Source organism: Lepidochelys kempii, chromosome 6 (assembly GCF_965140265.1).
Source record: "Lepidochelys kempii isolate rLepKem1 chromosome 6, rLepKem1.hap2, whole genome shotgun sequence".
Classification (NCBI taxonomy): Eukaryota; Metazoa; Chordata; order Testudines; family Cheloniidae; genus Lepidochelys; species Lepidochelys kempii.
This window is the reverse complement of record NC_133261.1, coordinates 49,612,520-49,632,622: the sequence shown is the minus strand read 5'-3', so window position 1 is coordinate 49,632,622 and position 20,103 is coordinate 49,612,520. Positions and strand designations below refer to the sequence as shown.

General features: G+C 44.1%; 1 protein-coding gene across 4 annotated transcripts in view; it reads right to left on the bottom strand.

Moving 5' to 3' along the window:
- TPCN2 (two pore segment channel 2) overlaps window positions 1-13,649 on the bottom strand; it is a 57,075-nt gene extending 43,426 nt beyond the window's left edge. For 2 of the 4 annotated variants that reach the window (XM_073347860.1, XM_073347861.1), the window contains exons 1-5: window positions 13,375-13,649; window positions 6,964-7,028; window positions 6,217-6,293; window positions 5,417-5,594; window positions 488-604 (exon numbers count right to left, since the gene is read on the bottom strand). In XM_073347860.1, the coding sequence (XP_073203961.1) occupies window positions 488-604; window positions 5,417-5,594; window positions 6,217-6,293; window positions 6,964-7,028; window positions 13,375-13,507 (570 nt within the window). In that variant the 5' untranslated portion in view covers window positions 13,508-13,649. Of the gene's footprint in view, window positions 1-487; window positions 605-5,416; window positions 5,595-6,209; window positions 6,294-6,963; window positions 7,029-13,374 lie in introns of those variants that run through there. The other 2 variants (XM_073347863.1, XM_073347862.1) reach the window with 2 other exon arrangements.
- Window positions 13,650-20,103: the final 6,454 nt, after the last annotated feature.

Here is a 20,103-nt window from a genome sequence, read left to right as displayed (position 1 = left end):
TCTGAAAACGCAAGATTTGGCACTATATTTATCTCGACATTTTGAAATGGAGTGCTGGCCATGGGCAGCTACCCTCCGTAAATCCTACACAGTTAAATTCAATGGAAAATTCTGTCCTCTCCCTCCTGCAAAATGAAATTTCTGCTAATGGCCAGATTCTTTTCTATTCCATTCAAATTATCACAAAGACTACTTATACTGGCAAAGCTTTATTTAATTTTACAGAAAGCATTACATCCTTTATTGAGAAACTCAAATTAAGAGTCCCTAAAGACTAGCTTTGCTACAGCAGGTGTTTCCTAATGTCTCATTATGTTCACTCCAGCAGCAAACACAAGACAATAAAAGCAAGACTCCCCACCCTGCACTGAAATTTTTAGGCACCACACAGTCCAGGCCCTCCTAACTGCCTTCCCTGCAGTAATTCCCTCCCTGCCACAAGCCTGCTGATAGTTTGGGGAGGGATGGAGGTAAAAACAATTCTTACCTCTGTACAAGAAAAGCTCAGTGACACAGTCCAGTCGATAAGGGAAACCACCAGTGTCAGGATATAAGCCAGCAGCCATTTCGTTTTCTGAAATTCTTCCCAACCAATTAAATAACTCTGGAAGGCAAACAAAATTTAAACATCTGTTAAACCATAACAAGTTGAGTAGGGGCTAAACTGAAAAGGAAACTGATCCAAATACACTGTCAAAGATGTGTTATTTTTAAGGGTATGTCTACACTGGCAGAGTTACAGCGCCGCTCAGAGAGCACTGAAGGGAAACTGCTGTTGCGTGTTAATGCTGTCAGCTGCCTGCACAATAGCAAGTTCACACTTGTGGTGCTTGCAGCAGTATTCGGAGCGGTGCACTCTGGGCAGCTATCCCACAGAGCTTCTCTTCCTCTTCTGCCACTAAGAGTTCTGGGAAGGCGGAGGGGATCGCAGGGCAACCTGGGACCTGTACCAATGCCCTGTGATGCATTGCTTCACATCCCAGCAATCCCTGTGCTTCCGTCCGCATTTGGCACATTCTTTCAACAGTTTGTGTACTGCACGCTCTGCCTCTTTGGTCTGCAGGAATGGATCCCGCACTGTTTATCAATATGCTGCTCACTCTCACTAACAGCAGTGAAATATCTTCCATAATGAATACAGCCTGTGGAAAATGTGGGGACAGGAATGATTATAAGGCCCCCCCCCCAGTGCTGGCTCTCCCCAAGAGCCACGTGCCCCACATACAGTATGGTCCTGGAACACTGATTTCCCCTGCCCCAACTCTCCATTTTGGAAGTCTTGTGGCTCATGTGTGCTTGTCTGGGGTCAGCCAGTTAGTGACAGGTTTGAGAATAGTGGCCGTGTTTTAAATCATTGGTCTGTGTGTTGCAAATAATACTACTTCTGTAAAATGTTGCATTTTGGCTTCACAGATGTGACCTGGGGAGCCCAGCCTCCCTCTGTTATCGCCAGCTGAATGGCTGCGCAGAATTAGAAAGTGGCCATGAAGAACTAAGGAGGACTTGCTGCATGATGTCATGATGCACTCCGCAGCCGAAAAACAAGAATTGAAGGAGTGGCAGGACACCGAGAAGAGGGACAGAAAGGAGAATGTGGCGCGCCAGAACGAAGCCACGGAGCAGCTCTTACACATTATGGAGTGCCAAGCAGACATGCTCCAGGAGCCACTAACACTGCAAACTGAGTAGCTCCGCACCCGCCCTCCCCGGCAGCTGTTGTTGCAAAACTCTTTCCCATGCGCCCCCCAGACACTGCCAACACACCTCTTATCAACCTCCTGGCTCCAGTCTGTACTCGCTGCATTCAACTCCTGCCCCGTCACAGTCCAGCCTTGCGGACTCCCAGTACCCACTGCACTCAACACCCGTCCCTCTGCAGTTTAGCCCTGCTGAAGTACAGTACCTGCTGCACTGTACTCCAAAGGAGAGGCTGGATATGATACCTGGACATACACAAATCTTTAACCATCCTGGGACCCAACCTACTGCTGGGACCCTCCCTTCCCCCTTCCCCCTCAGTGGTAATGTGTTTTTTGTTTCTCTCTCCTCTGGCTGTTGTTTTTTTAATAAAATAATTCTTTTGGTTTGAAAGTAATCTTTATTACATTAATTGAAAGCAAATAGAGCCCTGCAAAGCAACAGGCAATTTTCTTACACCTTCAAAGTGCATCATCTACACCAATCACAATCGTCTCCTAGCATTACAAGCACTGCATTCCCGAGCATAGCAACAAATATTAGTGGCTTTCAGCTTCAGATTGCTGCCTCAAGGCATCCCTGATCTTTATGGCCCACACGCAACCCTCTAATAGCTCTGGTCTCTGGATGTTCAAATTCAGCCTCCAGGCACTGAACCTCAGCGGTCCAGCCCTGAGTGAAACTTTCACCCTTCCCTTCACAAATATTATGGAGCGTACAGCATGCAGCTATAAGCATAGGAATATTGTCATCGGCCAGGTCCAGCTTCCCATAGAGGCAGCACCAGCAGGCCTTTAAACAGCCAAAAGCACACTCAACACCCATTCTGCACTTGCTCAGCCTGTTGAACCACTCCTTGCTGCTGTCAAGGTGCCCCATGCATGGCTTCATAAGCCACAGCATTAAGGGGTAGACAGGGTCTCCCAGGATCACAATGGGCATTTTGACTTCCCCTAGGGTGATCTTCTGGTCCAGAAAGAAAGTTCCTGCTTGCAGCTTCCTGAACAGCTCAGTGTTCCAAAAGATCCGTGCATTGTGCACCTTTCAGGACCAGCCTGAGTTAATGTCCATGAAACACCCACGGTGATCTACAAGCACCTGGAGAACTATTGAGAAATACCCTTTATGATTAATGTACTCAGTGGCTAGGTGGTCTGGCTAGGTGCCAGAACTGGAATATGCGTGCCATCTATCACCCCTCTGCAGTTAGGGAAGCCCATTTGTAAGCCATCCACAATGAAACGCATGTTCCCCAGAGTCATGGTTTTTCGGAGCAGGATGCGATTAATGGCCCTGTATACTTCCATCAACATGAGTCCAACGGTCGACTTTCCCACTCCGAACTGGTTAGCGACCGATTGGTAGCAGTCTGGAGTAGCCAGTTTCCACAGTGCAATCACCATGCGCTTCTCCAACGACGGGGGAGCTCTCATTTTCATGTCCTTGCGCCACAGGGCTGGGGTGAGCTCATCACACAGGCCCATGAATGTGGCTTTCCTCATCCGAAAGTTCTGCAGCCATTGCTCATCATCCCAAACGTGCATGACGATGTGATCCCACCACTCAGTGCTTATTTTCCAAGCCCAAAAGAAGCCTTCCACTGTGGTCAGCACCTCCATGAATGCCACAAGCAATCTCGTGTCGTAACTGTTATGCGTTGCGAGATCAATGTCGCACTCTTCTTGCCTTTATAGTTTAGGGAATAACTTGGTGAGCAGAAAATCACGGGAGGGTCTTCTCCAAGACTGCGGCTTCCGCCCTGACCCTTATGCAGCTCGCCTGTGTGCAGCAATGGTGTCCCCCCAGGCCCCCAGTGACAGCAGAGTGGTGCAGGAAAGTTACCCTTAATGGGGCAAAAAACAAAGCAGCTCTGCCAAAGAACCTGCAGCAGCGGATTGCCCAGTATCTCCATGAGAGTTTCATGGAGATCTCTGAGGCAGATTCCCAGGAAGTGAGGGAGTCAATCAACACCCTGTTCCACCACTCAGATTAGGCATGTGGTGGTACGCGCATCATACCGACACAAGCCTGCTTTCTGCAACCCTCCTGCCCCCAACAACTCGCTTCAGCGATTCCCAAATCAAAGCCACTTACCAGGGGCCTCCTCTCCTGTTTGTGCTTCGCCAAGATCCGACAGCTGTGACTGCCTAGCCTCCTGAGGGGTAGAGAAGAGCTCTGGGCTGCATGCATCTCTGACCTCCAAGTCGTCCTCTGCCTCTGGGTCCCCCTCCCTCTCCACATCCTCGTCCAAGATTTCCTCCTCCTGGTTCGGTCCACTCTCGACTGGCAGGCGAGCCACTGAAGTATGCACAGTGGCCTTCGCAGTGGAGGTGGAGTCGTCACCAAGTACTGCGTCCAGCTTTTTGTAGAACCGGCAGCTCATGGGCGCAGCACCGGAGTGGCGACTTGCCTCCCGCGCCTTGTGGTAGGTGTTCTGCAGCTCCTTCACTTTGACCCTGCACTGCAGTGTGTCCCAGTCATGACCCCTTTCTGCCATGCACTGTGAAATCTGTCAGTAGGTGTCATAATTCCTACGGCTGGGGTGCAGCTGGGACTGAACAGCCTCCTCTCCCCAAATGCTGATGGGGAGCTTGGCATTGCTCCAAGCGGGGATCGCCTGGTGCATGGAGCAGGCTTGCTCACCTGGAAAGATGCACTGAGACCACTGCACGCATCACTGAGCAAACAGGAAGGGGACTTTCAAAATTCCCAAGGAATTTACGAAGTGGGGATGACAGTTGGTCACCTGACGGCAGGGCAGTAGAGTTCAAACCGATGGCCAGAGAGGCGAGAACAGGCATTGTGGGACGCCTCCCAAAGGCCAATCACAGCACTGTAATTGACCAGGGTGTCTACACTGGCACCGTGGTGCTGTATCCCCGGCGCAGAAAACTGTATACCTCTCATCGGGGTAGTTTGTTTAGAGCACTGCAACTGTGCAGTTTCTGCTCACTCAGTGGCTTGGCAGTGTGTACACCATGGGAGTTACAACGCAGAAATCTGCTTTACTGCACAGAAACTTGCCAGTGTAGACAACGCCTCAGTCTTTGTTGCAAATATTTCCCACGGAATGTGGCAAACACACCTTACACTGAATCCTAGAATTCTTCTACTAGCGGAGCTAAGTAAGAGTCAACAGAAGTTGCAGGTGCTCCTCACCTCTTTGAGTAAACCATATATATATACACACACACACACACACGGTAAATATCTGTGTAGTGATCAAAATGCTGATCCTTCAAAAATAGGAAGCACTTAAGGGTTCAAACTTCAGAAATTAGTCTGAATCTGAGAAAACTGGATCATTTAGGGCCCAATTCTACAACCCGAACAAAAATAGCAAGAATACCTGGCCAAATAAGGTCAGCCAGATCTGGCCCTTAGCAACACAATTATCAATTTATTTATTGTCAGTGAACAGCTGTCTGAATTTAAGGAAATATGGTTGTATTTCTTGGAAATGTATGACTAGTATCTCCCTAATTTTGAAGTGTTTTTGCACTGTTTTTATACATCAATGTGAAGTTGCATTTTTTCCAAAATTTAAGATATAAACACCACAAATTCAAAAACTGCAAACCTCAATATCCTTTCAAATCACACCATCTCCCAAAATATAAAGGAGGGACAGACACATCACTTTGACCGAGTCTACCATAAATATGCTGAGCAAGCACACATGCTTCTTACATACTGTACAGACCATGACTCTGCTCACCTTCCCAGAGACGTCAGCTATAAAGACGAGGAAACAAAGCAGCTCTATACTTTCAGTCAGGCCACAAGGAGGCTCCCAGGCTGTGCCGCGATATCGTACATCCGACGTGATCGTGAGCGAAGAAGGGGTTTCAATGAAAGCCAGAGCCAGGATTAGAGTAATGGTGAGACTCAAAACCCTGGAAGGGTGGGGAACATAAAGACAGGAATTAAAGGGTGCAGACACCAATGACAAAATTAAATGAGATCAGAAGGATATCAAATTTCATAATGGTATTAAGCTTAATGCATATAATGGACACCATCTGAAAGCACTATATCACACCTCTAAGCAGTACAGGACTTTTGTCTGCATTTAGAATAAAAAGGCTGGCCTCAAACCAAATACCACAGCTTGGAAAATGTTGGACTTTTAATAGCACCCACTGGAAAAGAGATGAGCTAGAAGACACACAGTTGCTGCTGCTTAATTAAATGCTAATAACAAATACAAGTTTGAATAACTGTAGTGTATGATCCTGCAAACCCTTAATTCCTGCAAACAGTCTTTACTCATGTGACTAGCCCCACGGAATTCTATAGAGCTATCTGAAGGAGTAAGAGTTTACAATACTTCTTATTGTCCATTCTCATCACTTGCACATTTATTCTTCATTTTGATTTGCTGAAAAAGTTTGTTTGGGAATAAAACAACAAGTATTATATTAGCTACTCAAACTAACAAAAAAGAAAGACAAGAAGTCATTTCAAAACCCACTGCTAAATGAGAGAGACAAAAAGAGCAGAATACCAACTTCTCACCACTGGCAAATTTTTGAATAGTACCATCGATAAAGCCACAGCGATTTGGAGTCCACTCGGTGGTTTATGGAACGATACTGGAGGCAGGAGACAAAGCACAGAAAAGTAATTCAGACACTGCATTTGGTCTATACCTCAAAGAGGGAGAAAAAGCTATTTAAAACCTAATTTGAGACACTTTCAGCATAGAGGCAACGAAAAAAGAAAAATTACTGTTCATGTAAAGTGAAGTCCACCAATGACTACCCCTTAGCTTGCAGACATGTGAAGAAAAAATGATATGGGAAAGAAATTGCTTTTATAAAGACCTCTTCATCCAAGGACCTCAAGACATGTTACTCTCATAAATTATACCTCAGCACCTATAGGAGGTAGACATCATTACTGCCATATATAGCTCAGTTAATTGAGGCACAGAGAGGCTAATTACCTTGCCTAAACCCGTGCAATTAGCCAATAACTGAGCAGGAAATAAAACTCAAGAGTTCTGACAGTAGTCTCCTGCTCTATTCATTAAACTCTCACCAAGTATAATTATTACCCTCACTTATTTAGCGTTCCTTCAATCAAAGTTTGTTCAAAATACCCTAAGTAAAGTAAATGTGGAATAAACAGATTCTGAAAATAAGAGCTAGCCTAAGAGCTGTGACTTCCATGACCTCCATGACTAAATTGTAGCCTTAATTTTAACATGTAACAAATACGCAGCACTGTAGGCACAGTAAGAAAGAAACAAATTCTATTTACCTGTATTGCATCTTCAATAAATACTACAGCTTGGTTTATGTAAAGATCATGGGCAGCTCCAGCAGCTGTGAGGTTAAAAGAAACAGTGGTCATTTATGTTACCTGGGCAATGCCTGCCGCACCAATTATTAATTATTATTTATGGTAGCAACTAGGCATCCCCATCACGGTCCAAGACCCCAGTGTGTTAGGTGCTGTACAAAACACAAAACAAAAAGATAATCTGTGCCACAAAGAGTTTACAATATAGGTATAAGACAAGAGACAACAACGGAAAGGGGAGCACACAAAAATCAGATAATATAAGTCAGCACAATATGCAGAGGTCTAAGCACACCAACTTGCTTACCATGGTCAAATTTTATCGTGTTTTTGAATGTGGATTATGAAGAGATGAAGCTTCCTTTCCTATCTTATAGACACTACCTTAACTGAGTGAATATGAAATAAAGAAATCTACTTTTCTTTTCACACTTCACTGCAGAATCTGTGAGTAAACCCAGCGTAAACACAGACTAGTCTATATATACTCAATTTCACTTTCAGGTCCTCCTGTAGCTTGTTTCTAAAATGAAGTGGTTGGGTTACAAGATTCACAGGTCATTTGTTTCAGGAAGAGAGGGCAGGAAAAGAGCAACCTTTCCCCATCAAAATGTCAAAAGATATCATATAAAAATAAATTTTTACAAAACCAAAGGCCAATAGAAAGGTTTCCAAAACTTAAATTTGGAAAAAAAATTGTCCGAACGGTGTCCCTACAATCCCCCATCTCCTGCAAAGAACAATGCCTCTCAACTTAACAAGGCCTAAATGTGGAATGCAATGTGTGGCAGTGTGGCAACGTGAGGTATACAAAAAAATTATTAATTCAGGAAATTTAAAATGCTTTGTCAGTCTTTAGACAGTTCTTTAGAGTAAATAGCTCTTTCTATAACCTTTTCATTATTTCTGATGTAAACATTTTCAACAAGGGGGCATAAAATTTGTGTGGACCATTGGTAACCCTGGGGCCAAAATGAACAATACTGCTCAAAATAAAGTATAAAAATCAGAGATATGTAGGGCTGGAAGGGACATCATTTAAGTCCAGCCCCTTAAGCTGAGGCAGGACCAAGTAAACCTACACCATCCCTGACAAGTGTTTATCTAATCTGTTCTGATGGGGATTCCACAACCTCTGTTGGCACTTAACTACCCTTATAGTTGGAAAGTTTTTCCTAATACCTAACATAAATCACCCTTGCTGCAGATTAAGCCCATTACAGTTCTTCTTGTCCAACCTTTAGTGGACATGGGGAACAACTGATCCCCATCCTCCTTGTGACACTCAATGTATCTGAAGACTTATCAGGTCCCCCCAGTCAGTCTTCTTTTCTTAAGACAAACATACCCAATTTTTTTTTTAACCTTTCCACCTAGGTTTGGTTTTCTAAACCTTTTATCATTTTTGTTGCTCTCCTCTGGACTCTCCAATTTGTCCTCATCTTTCCTAAAGTGAAGCACCTAGAACTGGGCATAGTACTCTAGCAGAGGCCTCACCAGTTGCTGAGTAGAGCAGGACAATTACCTCCCATATCTTACATAGTTAAGAGTCTGCAGGAAACCATAAAAAATAGGTAGTCATGGCTTTAAAAATCTGGGAGATAAATTGTTTATAATACACTTGCTATTTGAACCCTCACTTACTCTGTAGGAATAATCTCAGTCCCTATTAATGTTACATACTCCCCCACACATGTGGTATAAGAATAAGATTCTTACATTTACACTGCACCTTTCACAACAAAGGACGGACACCAACATCTATCACAAACTATACACAGAGATTCACTGAAAATCAGCCATGTGTTGGCAATGATGGTCACCATCAGCTGAACACTCCCATTCCCCCCACAACAGTATGGGGAATGGGAGAGGACATTATGGCCAAGAACACAAGGATAACCCCTCTTTCAAAAAGAACTTTAATGTCTATGCAAGCAGACAGGATTTCTATTTGCAAAGTCTATTCAAAAGACACACACATCCACACATCGAAGGCTTCTCTATAAAGGGAAATTTACTGGCATTACTATTGTTAATTATTTTTATTACCAGTCTCTGGAAGCCCAAGTCCTGGGCCAGTACCCTATTGTGCGAGGCACTGTAAAAACACAGAACATACTGGCATAGCTTTACTGCTATAGTTATAATTCCCCATTTGGACACTCTTATTCAGAGTAATAGTGGCCTTTTTTCAGTTTACTTGATGTTGCTAAATTATGTTGATAATTGTATCATGCCAGTAAGTTGCCCCATGTAGACATTAAGCTCTGAGTAACTTACATAGCACTCAGTGTCAGGATTTCTTTGTCAGGATTTGAGTATTTGATTCCCAGAAGCCTACTGTTTTGCTGACAAAAACATCCCCTCCAGTGCAAGGGCTCATAGAGAGGTTAATCAGAGAAAAGGAAAAGTGAAATAAATCCTGTTGGAATGATTTCTAAGTGACTGACTCTTACCTAGTTGTTATTACAGGCACAAAGGGCTGCATTTCCAGTCAGCAAAAATCAGAGATAAAGAAAATCAGAACAATTCCTATTTAATAGAGTCTCAGCCAAATTCCTTTTTGGTAGCATCTATAGTCCAACACAACTTCAGTCTGTTATGCAGATTTACATTTTTTAAAAAGATAAATAGCTTCAAAATTCTAGGCCTGACCTTGATCCCACTGAACTCAATGGAATGGTGCCACAGATTGAAATGGGAGAAGGACTGGGTCCTCTCTTTTTATATCTACCCGCAGCTTTTATTACTACATCCACCAGGGCAGGATCCAAAACAAGGGAAAAACTGACAGCAAGTAATGAAGTAAAATAAAGCATCACTACATAACCGTTATATTATCATGGCAATGTAGGACTGCAAGAGACCTTGATAGGTCATCTAGACCAGAACCCTTCACCAAGGCAGGACTAAGTATTATCTAGACAGGTTAGACAAATGCTTGTCAGGGTTTGTTCTTAAAAATCTCCAATAACAGAGATTCCACAACCATTCTAGGTGATTTGTTCTTGTGTTTAAATACATTGACAGTTAGGAGGCTTTTCCTAATGTCTAACCTAAATCTCCCTTGCTGCAATTTAAGCCCATTATGAAATTATCAATCCAAAATTAATTAACAAAGTCTGCAGTAAGTTATATATACAGCAAGAGTGAAGAATGAGCACTTCCACCTTTATTTTGACTATATGCCTTTGGCATCAAGGAATCTTTGATTGCCCCAGTAATTAATCCAGTAAAGGGAATCAGAAACAGTCCATGCCTGTGGGGGAGGAGGAGAAGTCTCTCCCTCAGAGAGCAAATGATGACGGGGTTCAGAGACGCACATAATACACGCTAGTAACAGGTTCTAGAGCCTGAATTTAAAAAGAGAAGATGCCATCTCCCCTGACGTTCCTATAGCCGACAGAAGTTCAGTACCAGCACCTCCAAACTATCCCTGCAGGACATAGCAGTCAAGGAGGCTGACTGGGACGTTATGAGAAAAAAATTGATCCCATAGGTAGTATAGCTTTGCCCACATCCCTGGTTCAAAAGCATAACGCATCACTAAGCAATATGCACCACTGAATTGAATTCCCAGATGACTGATTTGAATAGCATTCAATTTCCTAAGAGGTTAGCAAACAATTTAAAACTGTCACCGCATATTTGTGTGTATCAACCACATCTTTTTTAAACAGACCCTGACATCACCCATGAAGACAAATGCAACAGAGATTAAATTGCTTTACAAAAAAACAGAGGCTGCTTTCAAACTGCAGAAAAGGCCTTCAGTAGTCTTATCTTTTTAAATCTTAGATTCCCCATTTAAGTGGCCACAGAATAATAATGCCAAAGTTGATTACAGGAATACTGTCAGGAACTGGGGAAAGAGGGAGGAACAGTTAGGATGGGATTTTTAAAAGCACCCAGCACTGACTTAATTCTGCTCCCAGAGATTTCAGTGGGAGTAGTGTTAAGCCAATGCTGAGCACTTTGGAAAAATCCCACCCTTAGGTTTTATATTAAAATAAATGTGTTTGCAGTTCTAGTAAAGATAATTTGTGTGTGATTTATGCACTACCGAGAATGCGCTACTCAAAGGCCTAGTCTACACTCAAAATGAGATAGACATAGCTACAGCGCTCCGGGGTGTGAAAAAAATCACACCCCATAGCACCATAGCTATGCCAACATAACATCCAGTGTAGGCACAGCTAGGTCAATGGAAGAATTCTTCCATCAGCCTAGTTACAGCCATTCAGAGAGATGGATTACCTACAGTGCCCAAAAAAAACCCTTCCGTTGATGTAGGAAGCATCTACACAACGGCGCTACAGAGCCATAGCTGTAGCAACACAGCTATAGCGCCCAGAGCATAGACATGATTGGGCCCAATTATTCTACCCTTATAGTGAGCAGTATTTAACACGAGTAGTCACACAATGGAAGAAGTCAGAAAAATGACTAGACAAGACACCCTCTCACAAATAATCTAAAAAAGAAGACATCAGTGGCTGGGACATGTGCTGAGAATCGAAAGAGAACACTTACCAAATACCATCCTTGAATGGATGTCAGCAAACACAAGAAGAAAGAGAGGAAGATCATGAATAACATGGAAATGAACAGTTCTGAATGACATCAAGCACCTCAACATGAAATGGGAAGATTTGGAGAGAAGGGCAATTGACAGGCAAGAATGGCAAATGTGGGTAACCCAATGTACAGCAAAGCATGGGATGGACTGAGATCTAAGATCTACGTCACACAATGATGAGTAATTGACAGGTTTCAGAGTAACAGCCGTGTTAGTCTGTATTCGCAAAAAGAAAAGGAGTACTTGTGGCACCTTAGAGACTAACGAGTGCTACTAAGTTCAACACAAAATTGGGCTCTTAGAAACAAGTATGTAAAGTGCCTTGCAATATAAGGCTGGGATTTTCAAAAGAAGCCTAAGGGAGTTAGGTGCTCGATTCCTACTGAAATTTGATAAGAGTTGTAGAGTTAGCCACCCAACTCTTGTTGAATTTCAAATAGGAAATAAGCACCTCCCTCCCTTTGGCTCCTTTGAAAATCCCAGCCTAAAGACAGTGTGAAGTTTAGTTTATACAATTTTCCATGACACCTTCCCTTTAACATGAAGACGTCTTAAGCGCCCACTTAAGACGTCTACATCTCTTGTGGGGGGGGGGGGGGGGCGGAGCATTTAGCCCTTAACATAAAATAAATTCTGAAAGAAAACACCATGATGCAGGAGTGGATGATTGAAAACACGTTAAACCTCAAGTCTTCTTGTTTTTGTTCACTCATTATCCCCAGTCAGCTAGACTCATCCAAAACAAGTAAGTAAATAAATCAGTGGCATGGTGAAGGTAAGTAATGCAATGTGACAAATCAAATTGAAATCCACATGCCAGCTATGTATATACACTATCAGTCTATGGGCATTAAACCTGATACACCAAGGCTTGTCTACACTGGGAAATTGACAGAACTATCTTATTCCAGGACAACTAATTTGGAATAGCTCCCTGTGTGGACATCCTATTTAGGAATAAACAATCACTTTATTCTGGAATAAACAGTGCACTTCCAAAGCACAGCAATCTGTTCCAGAATCAAATCACCTTTATTCCAGAACAGACTGTCCAGATGGGGAGCTACTCCAGTGCACTTTATTCCACCATCAACTACTTCATCAGTTTCCCCCTGCAGACAAGCCCTCAGTCTAGAATGATTACGGGCATCACTCTATTGGCCCTGAATCTTTGCTCTGCAGCTGCCACCCACCCTAGTGTCACCAAGGCCGAGGTCCTGCAGGCACTAGTCCATATGCTATAAGCACCGCCCAGCAGGCGCTGAAGTCCATGTTCTATGGGTTTTTCATAGGCAATACCCCCAGGCACTGAGATCGCTGATCTAAGGGGTCTTTTAAGCACCATGCTCTAGATGTTCCAGCTCCCCCACACACCCACGGGCGGCAGTGCCTACGCTCTATGGGGCAAAACCCACCTACTATGCAAAAAAGAAAAGGAGGACTTGTGGCACCTTAGAGACTAACCCATTTATTTGAGCATAAGCTTTTGTGAGCTACAGCTCACTTCATTGGATGCATTCAGTGGAAAATACGAAAGCTCATGCTCAAATAAATGGGTTAGTCTCTAAGGTGCCACAAGCCCTCCTGTTCTTTTAGCGAATACAGACTCACACGGCTGCTGCTCTGAAACCTGCTACCTACTATGGACTCCCCTACAGGCGCTTATACAGGTGCCACTTTACAGAGCCCACTCCCTGGGTACGCCGGGAACGCCCCATAATCTCCCTGCCCCTCTGCGAGGCACCAGCCCGTGGCACCATGCCCGAGGCTCCCCGGGCGCCACTCACCGTCCTCGACGGTGCAGGAGGCCGCGGGATCGGGGCAGTCGCCGGCCCCGAAGGTTCCCCTGTGCGGGTGGCCGCGGCCCGCTGTCCGGGCAGGCAGCAGGGGCTCCTTCTCGGTGCCAGCTCCCTCCAACATGGACAGCGGCGGCTGCGCCAGGCGCTCCCCGGCAACACTTCCCGGCCGCGGCCGCCCGGCTCGTAGGGAGAAGGAAGGCGGCAGCAGGGCCCACCCCCCCGGGGCTGGTCTGGGGCTCTGCCCCGGGAGAGCCGGCTCCGCCCGCTACACGTGACCCGGCCGCCGGCGGGAGGAGGAGCCGCCTGACCCCAGCCCGGCCGCCTCTTGCGGGACTGCAGTGCAGCGGCCCGGCCTGCGCGAGCAGCTGGCGGGCGCTCGAGGGGGACTCGCGGGGACTGGTAGCAGGGGCTCCGGTGTGCGAGGGGCTGGGGCTCCGAGGGGTCCTGGGTGCAGTGGGGTGCGGGATCTGCCAGGGAAAGCGGGGCATAGTAGGGAGGCTGGGTCTCGTGGCTGCTGTGACGCCCTGGAGCCCCTCTTCCTGACTGACTCCCAGCTGTCACCAGCGTGATCACTGCTGTACCAGGCTCTCTCCCTCAGCTGGTGCAGGGGAGTCAGGACATAGGTGATAAACATTTCATCTGTCCACAGGAGAGTATCCCACAGTCACTCCTGCGGCCTTGGTTCACACTGAGCAGAACTATAAATCTCCTAAGGCGCTGGAGCCTACACTGCTAACACATCATCGTTACTGTGATTATTGTCTGTAAATCGCAACACTATAGCCACAGCTACACAAGACAGAAAATCAGGATCCAATTTTTAAAAAATCTGCTTAACTGGAGAGTACAAATCAATTTCCTGGCGTAGTTCTGGTGCCATTGGTCTCTCCAAACCACTGTATAGCTAGACAGCACAGTAATTCATTTGCCCTAAATATGGCCCAGATCCTCAAAGATATTTAGGCACTATTGGGGACTTAAGTGCCTAAATATTTGAGGATCTAGACCTCTGTGAAAGCCTTTGGCTAATATTTGATACTTGGCATTAGGCCAACTTCTTTAGAGTAGAATCCAATAATATGAGGTAAGAGTGGCCTTACTGTACACTGAGTGACCACAGGTAGAATTAAGAACCTCATTTATTAACTGTCATATCATCCATAACATTTTTTCCAGAGGACTGAGCACTGGATTGGGAGTTGGAAGGTCCTGTCTCTGCCATCTACTCACTGTATAGGTTTGGCCAAGTCATTTCACCTTCTGTCTCAATTGGTACTGTCTAAAATGAAGATATGACTACTTATGCACACCCTTCACAGGGGTGTTCTGAGAATTAGTGACAGTTGGTTGTGTGAAGTGCTTTGAACATGTAAAGCACAATATACATTATTATTTGTATTACAGTATCACCCAAAATTCCCAATCAGGATCAGGACCACAGAGTACTGTACAAACACATAGGATGACACAGTCCCTGCCCTGAAGAGTGTATGCTCATTATTATTATAAAATGTTTTGAAGCATGTACTGTACTTACCTGCAACATTGTTTTTAGAAACGAACAATCTATGGAAGCCAAGGAGTTCACTGGAAATTGCACTTTCCATCAAAACCTCTCTTTATTTTCATGGAAGCAAGTATTTTCCACCAGGCTGTGTGATTCAGAATAATTAAACATTCCATTCTCACTCCTCATCCACAGGTTGCATCAGATTTCCCTTCTATTGTATGCCTTTAAAGTTCTAGGTGACTTTGTAGGATTACACAGTTTTTTGTTGTAATTCTTTCCTGTGCAGTTTGGAAAGGGTAAAATATAGTGTGAACTATAGTAAAATTATCCATGGGCAATATGTCCAGTGTAATGAAATTAACAGTATGTCTCATCTGAACAAGGTTCTATGCCTCTCTAGATGCTGACTCAGTATAGTTCTGATGGACTCTATAATGTATCTCCAAGATTTAAAACAGAGATTGAGAGACTTTAATTTGTAGAAATATAGGTAAATTTGTGATATAAAAGAATTGAAAGATCAGCAAAGAACTGATTTTACATAAACAAAATATGGTATTTAAGAGAAATCTTCCAGCTGTATGAGAATGTTGGGGGAAATGACTACATATAGCCATGATATTTTTAGGATGGAATGTTAGTATGAATCCGTGTAGTCACAGCTGATACTCAATTCATTTTACAACCTGCCCATTTTTCTAAATCTATATGCCCTCCATATTCATGTTCAGATGTCTACTATGGTAAGCAAAGATGACAGAAGCATTACCTAGAGGAATGCTCATCTGACAGATTTAGGGGAAATTTTTGTATACGTTTCATGGTTCAGTATCTTCAAACTGTGATTTGAATTTTTCTGATAATGTATTAATGTTTGCAGTGTTGTAGCCATGTTGGTCCCAGGATAATAGAGCGACAAGGTGAGTGAGGTAATATCTTTTATTGAACCAACGTCTCATCGTGAAAGAGACAAGCTTGTGAGCTTACACAGAGCTCTTCAGGTCTGGGAAGGGTACTCAGAGTGTCACAGCTAAATAAATGAAGTGGACATTTAACACCCTTGCAGTAGTAGTCCTACTTCACCTTGAATGGTCCATTCTCTTATGCTTAACAATCTGTTCAACCTTGTATTTAGCTGTGACACTCTGGGTAGCTCTACACTGCAGTTACACACCTGTGTCTGGCCCATGTCAGCTGACAGGCTGCAGGCCTATAAAATTTCAGTGTAGGCCTTCAGGCTTGGCCTCGAGCCCAGGCTTTGAAACCATCATGGCTCCAGCCTGAGCCCAGACAGCCATACTGCAATTTTAGAGATCTGCAATCTGAATCAGCTGATGTGAGTGTTCAATTGCAGTGAAGACATATACAGAGTGCTTAGTTCTTCCTAACTGGTTTTTGAAAAATGCAATGTTAAAAATATTCTTCCACTGAAATTAACTGATGGTCTGAGATCATCCTTAGTGGACAGGTACTACTATTGTAATTGGTACTGGGGCTGGCAGTTTCAACTCAGTCTCAATGCCCATGTAGTCCTTGTTATCTCCCTAACCTTGGAAGTAATTCCATCAGGACAGAATTGAGGTATATCTGCAGAGAAGTAAGGGAAAGCTTGCAATGTCACTATGTGCTGTACTTAGTTAGTGGAACAACTTCAGTCTCTAGCATTATCTTGCCACTATTTTTCACCATCTCAAATGTTCACTTAAAATTGTTTGGGATGGTTTATTTGCTTTAACAAAGAAAAACTTTTCCACTATTTAAATGTTTTCAATTTTTAAAGCCTACTTTGATATGTCGGACAGCATCAAAAAATTTTAAGCCAAAATCCTACTGTGAGAAGTAGCTTTTTCATCCTCAATGGTACTTATATAGCTATTTGTGTGGGAGCATCATTGAACTGTCAATACATTTTTGAGATGTAATTGTTTTGCTCATTTTGTTTTTAAAATGTAAGTTACTGCCTTATGAAAAAAAAACCCTTTCTAAAGCTGACTGAAATTTGTGTAATCATTTAGGCAATTTTCTTTTTAAGATTGAGCAACAAATTATGTGATTGTATTACTGAATAACAGTTCAGCTATAGTGCATGTTGGGCAACAAAGATCTCTTCTGTTGTAGAAGTCAGTGTTCCAACTGCAAAGTACTTATAGTTAGAAACAGTAACTTTTCAGAAATATATTCTCTAGCTTAATGAAAGCTGTTCCTGAACCAAACCTTGATGTATGCTCAGATCTGAACTCAGATGTCATTTTTTCACATCACCTGTTTTTATAATGGGACAGCCAAAATCCTTGACCTGGACACAGTCCCAAACTCAAAAATTAAAGTAGACCTATATACCTCAAAAAGAAAAGGAGGATTTGTGGCACCTTAGAGACTAACAATTGTATTTGAGCATAAGTTTTTGTGAGCTACAGCTCTCTTCATCCGATGAAGCTCACAAAAGCTTATGCTCAGATACATTTGTTAGTCTCTAGGGTGCCACAAGTCCTCCTTTTCTTTTTGCAAATACAGACTAACACGGCTGCTACTCTGCAACCTGTATACCTCAATTTCCCACCCAGTGTGCTGGTTTCTAACAGCCATTGGTTTGATGCTGCAGTCATTATTGAGGTTCAGAGTCTCATTAACTTCAATAGTAACCACACCTCTGCTCCAGGCATTCTACCAGGTTTGTTCTGTGTTTGTTCAGCCTCAGCAATGATCCCTAATGAGTCCAAGAGGAGATGTGGTTGATTTCATAGGACGAGAGAGAGAGAGAGAGAGAAACAGACACTTATCAAAGGAGCAGGTCTGCAAGAGTAAATAGGCAGGAAAGATAAAACTGCAGACAATCAATTAGTCTGAACACTCAATTACTAAACACCCAATGGTGATAATGGGATTGTGACATCTGAGGTGAGTTTTCTCTCCACCACAATCAGCTCACAACAAGTCCAGGCCAGCCAGAACTTGAACTCAACTATTAGAAATGACGACATGGTGCTAACATGCCATTTATTTAAAAAAAAAAAATTAGAAAAAAAAATTCTTAGTGGAATTTTGAAAGATGTTATCTTTTTCTGTTTAATTTGACATTTCACCAGGGGGAAAATGAGTTGGCATATTTTGGCACTAGAAACACAGCATTATCCCACACTGATTATGGGCCAGAACTGGCTCTCATTAGGTTTTTCCATTGACTTCCAAAGGAGCAGCCGCAGGCCTAACACTTTTCTCCACCTGTTTCTTAAACATTGGAAATAACTACGTGACATTCCCTTTGGTGAGTTACTGATAGAGTGATCATGATTAACTTGACATTTGCCAACAGCTGACCACAGTTATTTCCCTTTACAACAGAGGGGGAAATGGTGCTATGGCTAACAGCACTGAGGGCTAACTGTTGGTAAATACTGAATTAAGGGTGTCTGCTGAAAAGGCAACACGGAGAGAATTTCAAAAACAAATGTTAAAATGATAAATCTGATTGGTTCAACCAGCAGCTGACTATGGTGTGGTAGGGGATGGTCATGTGCAGTGTGTGCATGCCACAATGGAAACACAAGAACAGTCTGACAGAGTCATCTTAATTGTTAAGTGTTTAAAACGCTCAGTAGTATAGGAGTAGTAGCAGAAAGTCTGCCTGCCTGCCAGTATTCAGTTATGTGATTCTGGCTGTTCTTGCTCTCTCTTTTGTAAGTTGGAAACACACTGAGGACCCCTGCAGCCAACAGCCCTTCCTTGTTCCTTTTTTCCTATGATTGTCAAAAGTGGCAGGAAACAATAGCTTTGGCAAAAGAGTGAAAGGAGAAGAGCTCTCATTTCTGACTGAGGTTCCTGGCCATATGAAAACAAAAATGCAAAGTTAGATCAGAACATTGGTTTTTAAATTCTGCTGCTTCTGGCTCACTGAGAGTCAAGTGTTATGCCTGCAGAGGCAGCTATATCCAAACCAGATTTCTCCCCTAGAGGGAGGGTAGGTGGCAGTAGTGCTCACCCTCATGTCCCACCCTGATACCAAATGGAACCGTCTACCACCTGTGGAGGGTGAGGAACCCCGGTGGGCCAGCCTCAATTCCACCCTGGGCCTACGGCCCGCCAGGGATATTGGTTAGCAGCTCCCCCATGGAGCCATGAACACAGGCACGTACCTGTTACGGTTCACCCTCATCTGTGACGCCTGCCCCTTTTGCAACGTGAGGGAGAATCTGGCATATGCTTATCTTGAATGCACCAGGTTGCAGCCCCTATTCCGGCTCCTCCAGAACCTCCTGTTGAGGTTCTGGCTTGACTTTTCCCCACACCTGTTTATATTCGCACACCCTGTCTGTGGCTCCACAAACTCACAAGACCTCCTCGTCAACCTCCTCCTGGAACTGGCCAAAGTGGCTGTCTTCAACACCAGGAGGAGGATGCTAGATGAGGGGGTGCTCTGCAACTGCGGGGCCTATTTCTGCTCCTCCCTGGTCACATGCATCCAGGCAGAGTTCCTCTGGGTCTGCTGGTGCTCTAGACAGCTTCGAGGAGCAGGGGTTCTCTGCTTTGTGTGCCCCTCTGGATCCCTGGTTTTGAACCTGTGACCTTCACTCCTGACCCTGTTATTCATTCGTTGTCCCCCATATTCAGTAGGTTCCCGGGTCCAGTGGTCGCTCCTGCAAGACTGGGGGAGGGGCCTTTAGATGTGGATGGGCTTGTGCCCACCCACCTCCCAGGATTACAATAAGGACACCTGACTCTGAATGGGGAAGTCAGCTTTAGACTCCAACCAGGATTTTATGGGACCCTTGCCAAAAGGCTGACCAGCCTCCCCTACTCCTGCTGTCTCCATGAATAGCTTCACCCTCTTTTGGGGCTGCAAGAAGCAGGGAATGGTGGGAAACTTGCCCTGTGTCCATCCACCACCTTGCCTGCAGTATATTTCAACAGCAGAAATCCAGACATGATTTAGAATTCCCTACTGTAACATCACAACATTGTTATGCTCAGAGCTGGACAAAGGCCCTAATAAAAGGGCATCATACGTAACTTCAGTGAATGCAAGTAAGAAGTGGCTAAACATTAAGGCAACAGGTTAAAAGGGTAACATATGACAGTAAGACTCTTGCCTTCATTCCCTTTGTGTTTGTCTACAAGTTAGGACACATTTCTGAGATGGTGAAGCTTAAAATAAGCGAAGAGCAAGAGGAAAGTGGGTAAGGCAACCTTACTGAATGCTAAGGGGAAGC